The 6,056-nt window shown below is 36.4% G+C and overlaps 1 protein-coding gene across 1 annotated transcript; it reads right to left on the bottom strand.

Moving 5' to 3' along the window:
* Positions 1–321: 321 nt before the first annotated feature.
* On the bottom strand, positions 322–5,829 carry LOC132281265 (uncharacterized). The gene is made up of 4 exons (XM_059782983.1): positions 5,512–5,829; positions 4,863–5,133; positions 4,715–4,758; positions 322–735 (listed from the first exon to the last, which is right to left on the bottom strand). The coding sequence occupies exons 1-4, from the start codon at positions 5,827–5,829 to the stop codon at positions 622–624; spliced, it is 747 nt and encodes a 248-aa protein (XP_059638966.1). The 3' UTR covers positions 322–621.
* Positions 5,830–6,056: the final 227 nt, after the last annotated feature.

Genomic DNA, 6,056 nt, shown 5'->3' with positions numbered 1-6,056 from the left:
AGCATGGTAAGAAAAGACTCGTACCGTCAAGTGCAAGAATTTGGTTTGAAACCATAATAGGACCATGCTAGATTTATAATATAATAAATAAAACTTTTCATAATAATTGACATAGACTAATGAGGAAGTATAAATTAACTTTTAAGAGAATAGACTAATGACAAAGATTTTTACTTAATAGCTTGAAAATCGGAAATTTTAAATCATTTAAAGTTATTTTCAAACGGACATTATTTGGTGCATGTGAGACGAAGAAATGTGTTCAATTGTAGTGTTTCGAAATATTCAACGAGACTAGCACCACCAACTTTCATAGACAAATTAAAACCATAATAAGTCGATGATAGAATTATAATATAATAATAAAAATAATTGACATGGTAGTGGAAAATACAAATCAATTTGCTGGTTGTCTTGACTCTCATCCAATCTATGATTGAGAAAAGGAGTGGAAGAGAGAAACAAGTCTTCCTTCATAGGTAGCAAAAAAACTGAAAGGAAAGGTGAAGACTGGTGTTGGGTTCCTCTCCTATTTCTTAAATAAATGGTTTTGATTTGATAATACCATCACATTGCAGGTTTGCCAACCCTTGATTTGTTTGATCATCATCCTTCCAAAACTCAGAGATAGCAATCAATCAATGACAACCGTTGATCTGTGTATGGGTATGTTGGTCCCTTCTTCATCATCATTGATCCCGTTGATCTGTGTATGGGTATGTTAACAACAACCAGCTGCAGATGAAATAGATAGGAGTGAGATTCCAGAGTAGGTGTGGTGGAGACATTCGTGTGAGTTGAGAATGAGAAAAGGATTGTGTTTCTTCAGCCAAGAGGCACAGATTGCATACATTAGGCTGGTGCAAAAGCCTTATGACAGGATTATCCTTCTTCAAACGTCCTTAAAGGGCTAAAATGTGAGAATGGTGGATGAAAGGTTGCAATGTCAAATTCGTTATTAATGTTCTCTGCCATGTTTGAAAATAATATTAAATAAAAAGAGTACTTTTCTATATATGTGGTAAATTGTTGGCAATTTTGTCAATTTGTTTATTTTGTCTTTTCTTGTTCCAACACTGGTAACACAATTTTCACTTCCGTATAAATTTTTTTGATAAGTATTTTTTCACTTCCATATATAATCTGTCTTACCAAGCATTTGATTCAGACCTGTTTGAGAAACCATTGCCAAGAAGCAATAAGTTGCCTTTTTAAAAACTTGCCATTATTAAGATAGATTTAGAGTGGCATTAAATTCTATTGTTTCATTTAAATTTAAATTTTTTAAATCCAGTCCTCAATCATGTCTGTGAGCCTAATTTGATTCACATGCAATGTTCTTCATGTATTGTTAAAGAACCTCACTAAATAATGATACACACATCTAAAAAATGCAGCTTATAATCCCAAACAAAAGCTTAAATACACCATATTTTAATTGGAGTGGACCACCAAATAACAGATGATTCTAGACCGTTTAATATTTATCACGTTAAGGTCCTCTCTAATCTGGACACAATTACATGCTATGAAATGAGATGAACTCGAAAAAAAAAAAGGATGCTTAAATTAATATGGTAAGTTGCATGCAGGTTTTGAATATTTTATGGCAAGTCACCAATTTAGAGAAACCTCTATCCTTGTAAAGCCCCTCTAATTAATTGAGCAACCTAGCGGACCTTATTTTACTTTTATAGTCTGAAAATCCTAATATAGGACCCCCTAACAACCAAAAGGTAATTGAAGGAAAAGCTGATGTCTTTTAATAAGTTCCCTTCATATTCTTGATTCAGATCATATGATTTGCCTCCCTAAAGCTCTTATATTAATGGTTTAATCACAAGTCCTCAGAGAAAAGTCAACATATTAATGATTATGCAATCAAGTGCAAAGCTTGCAGAAAAGTTTTCCCTGAATACACCAAAGTAGCAGCAATGTTGTAACTTTGATTACCTGACTATGAAACTTGTTTTGAGTTCTTACCTCATGCAGGATAACAGAAAACCTGAAACCCTGGAAATATATTTAATTTAACCTAAAACCGCTCATGAACTACACAGGCTGACCCACCCAAATATTGAAGCTTGATCCAAGTGTTCCCCTTGCTCGCTCCATTAAAGTCATTCCAATACTTGATAGCAATTTCATTGGAAGGCTAGGAGGCCAAACAGGAAAATGAACTTCCATATCCAATTGAGGATGAAGTTTACCTACCATTAATTAAGTAATTAGATCATACTACTGATAAAAGGTTCCTATATTCAACAATTCACGGAAGGTTTTCTCGAAAAATACTTCCAACTTGCATTATGTCGGAAGTACCATCACAATCGACAATATTGACCACAGTATCCAACCAACGATTGCTCAACAAATTAACAAGCTAGAAAAAGGTTTCCCACCAAAAACATCAATCGGGAAATCTGAATGTGTCGAGGGAAGTGCCTCAATTTGTCATTAAATTATCTTCAAGAATGTGATAACACTACTAATACAGGACCACACTTGCCAATCTATAACTAATAACCTAATAAATATTTATAGTAGTACTAATAATACAAGATTAATAAGCAGATTAATACGAATAACAACTAATATAACAGCAAACACAAACAACTAATACTAATGTTAAAGCAAATATAAAGTACAATGGTAATTAAGAGAGAACAAATACAATGATCACAAAAACTCACAATTTTACACCTGGAATTTCTATATTACAAAGCACTTCCACCGGGTAATTAAAATCATTCCAATACTTAAAGCTTGTGTTTTTCTTCTCTCTACTCTACTCCTTCTAGTAGTCTTACACCATTTTATTTAGACAAAAACCCACCAAGACTTTCTCAACAAATTAACATGATTAGGGCTGTAAATGAACCAAACGTTCGATGAACAGCTCGAGCTCGGCTCGTGTTCATTTATTTGATAAATGAACCAAGCTCAAACAAGATTTCCAAGCTCAATTAGTAAACGGGGCAATCTCAAACAACCCCAAGCTCAGCTCGTTAGTTCGTGAACTGTTTGTGAACAAAGCTCATTAATGAGCTCATGAACACGGAGATATAGATATATGAAATTATGAACATGTACTCAACTTATTTACAAGACCTAGTTTAGTTAAAATTAACTTTAACCTTAACAACATCCTAATACCTTTTTTCTTTTTAATTTATAAGTTTGGGGTTCCACATTTTCTTTTTAACTGAACAGTTTTAGCCAATCCAAACCCAATCCATATACATGTAACCAACCATGTAAAAAATAAAATACATTAAGCCCAAACAAATCAAAAAGTCTATAAATAAGCCCATGTCTGAAGCCCATCTATATAAACATATCATCTCAACCCTAAATTCCTAATGGAATAATCACAATGAAGTTTGCACCCTAAAAAGTAAAAACCTCGTCCAACCACAGCCTCCCGAAAGTACCCTATGATCACAGCAGCAACAGCCCAAAGCAGCCGGCAATTACAGTAACGGAAAAAGACCCAAGCAGCTGACGATCAAAGTAACTGAAAAATCCCCAAGCCAAAGCATCATCTCTCTCATGTAGCAGTGTCTCTCTTTCTCAAGTCTCAACTGGTCTCTCTCTCATCTACTCGCATTTCCCTCTCTACTGGTCTCTCTCTTCTGTTCTCTTATTAAATAGGGAGTGTGAAAGGTTGAAGATGAAACAAAGATCGGTATGAACTATGAAGTTAAGATCGGTGCATACACACACACACACACACATATTTATATATAAAGTATATATAACGAGCAGCCTTTGCAGCCAAAAAAAAAAAAAAACTAGCCAAATAAAAAAACAAGCAGCCGAGCTCGACCTTGTTCCAGCGTAGACGAGCTGAGCTCAATCATGGCCAGCCAAGGCTCAAGCATCACTTTGTCTGACCTGAGCCGAGCCCAAACACTCCAAAGCTCCGCTCGGCTCATTTACAGCGCTAAACATGATAGAAAAGATTGCCAAAAACAAATCTATGAAGGAATCTGATTATCTGAATGTGTTGAAGGAAGCACCTTGATATGTCACCAGATAATCTTCAACAATATGGACTTCCCAAACAAGCAGCCAAAATGAAAATGCAAATCTAGCATGACGCTATTAATGCACAAACGCATAGGCGGATATCAAGTGAAGTATCAAAACTGTACCATAAGTCCCATTCTTTTAAGCATCCAACTGACATTTTAAGTAACAAAGTTTTGAAAGACAGAAATGAGTGGAAATTGCACCAAGTAGACACACATTTACTAGGTGATTTTCCACTTCCTAATATTGCAAATCACTGTATGAATAGGGGAAAGAATATATATGAATCTAGAGCACACAAAAGTAAACCCACGTTAACCGATTCCTTGTTACATACATCACTTTATGCAACCCACAAGAAATGAAATGAAAAACTATACTTATATAAGTAAATACAGAACTAAACATCATAATTGTAATAGAATAATCATTTCACGTAATTATATGAACTGATACGAAAGCAAACCTGAAGCTCTCTTAGAACCTCAACGCGCTTCCGGACCTTAGGTGTCAGACTCTCGAGAACATCCGAGTGATGCCCAGCCAGATTCTGAAGCTTATTCTAAAAAAGCCCCAAGTAGAACACAAAAAAGGGCAAAACAAAATAGAGCCCTAAAATCTATATCGTCAATCAGATAGACTGAAAAAAAAACACTGATAGATAATGAAAGTAACTCACTTTTAGGGCATTAACTAGACCATCACGATCCTCCGCACTGAGAGCTATGGACAAGATTAAACAGCAAAAGATTATAACTTTACACACTATTATATATATATATATATATATATATATAAGAGATATGGAATTTTAGGCTCAGGATTACCGTCGGTGTCGGTGAGGAGGGAGGGCGCCGAGATCGGACATGTCGAACTGATCTTTGTTGCTATACAACAGAAGTAGAAGATAGACCCTAGAAAATGAGGGGGAATTGAGGAGAAAAGGAGGGAACGTAGAGAGAAAAGAGAGGGTTTAGTGTGTGCAAGTGAGAGGGGAGAGTGGGCGGGTCTCCCTCGCCTCTCGGTTTGCTCTCTTGCGTCGTGACCCAAGTAGTGTATATTGATTTCAATAGTAAAGAAAATATAATAAGTCACGCGCTATGGCACAGCGTGGATTACACACTCTAAGCTGCCATCAAAGTATATACAGTATACACACTCTAAGGCCCTGTTTGGGGCATGTTCCATCTTGTTCTGTGCCCTTCCCTACAGTACAAATGGGCACTGTTGAGCAAACTTGGTTGTTTGGTATGGGCTGTATTGTGTTCAACAGTTGTAGAACAAATTCAATTTTTGGGCCAACTTCCGGAACAAAAAAATCATGTTCCAAAGTGTTCCCAAATTGTGCACGGCCCACTTTTCACTGTAGAATGGAGAACAATAGCCCAACCGGTTGGAACACTGAGAACACAATATACTTGTTCGGTCCATCTTGTTCTAGGGTTCTCTCTACGACTGAGGCGATTCACAGTGTACCCTTGGGAGGTACTGAAGCTTTCCGAGATCTTGGGTTGAAATCGACACTATTGATGTAAATATGAAGCTTCTTGACAACGTCTTCTTCTCACCGGTGAGTTCCAAACATGCATCTTCTTCATTGAAACGAGTCTGCAAGTTCTGTCTAAATTTAGTCACATGTATAATCAAGATCGGGCTTGTCGGTGTTCCACTGTGTATGCAGATCTGAAGATAAACTTCCCATTTGTGACCTCTGCGTTTTCCGGCGAACCAAGCTTCACTGCTGCTCTCTGCACTCTCAGATTCACAGGCGATTCTCGGTCTATTTACCTTCATCGTCGACACCAAATGAGTTAATTTTTTGTTTGCTTGAAAAAAAAAATTAATTATGAAGACCTTGTTACCTGATTTGTTGAGGAATGCTCTCTTGTATCTCTATTTATGGTGCACTGTGGCTTCGCTGGACCATCAAACTGCCAAGCCTTTTATATCAAGCTTCTAACTTGCTTTGATTTTGTAATTTGTCTGTCAATTAAAATGTTTAGTAATGGGGATTTTGTGGT

The sequence above is a fragment of the Cornus florida genome, unplaced genomic scaffold (assembly GCF_030987335.1).
Source record: "Cornus florida cultivar Cherokee Brave unplaced genomic scaffold, ASM3098733v1 CherokeeBrave_3.0.0_Hap2_Chr11, whole genome shotgun sequence".
In the NCBI taxonomy this organism is placed as follows: Eukaryota; Viridiplantae; Streptophyta; class Magnoliopsida; order Cornales; family Cornaceae; genus Cornus; species Cornus florida.
This window is presented reverse-complemented; position numbering and strand designations above follow the sequence as displayed.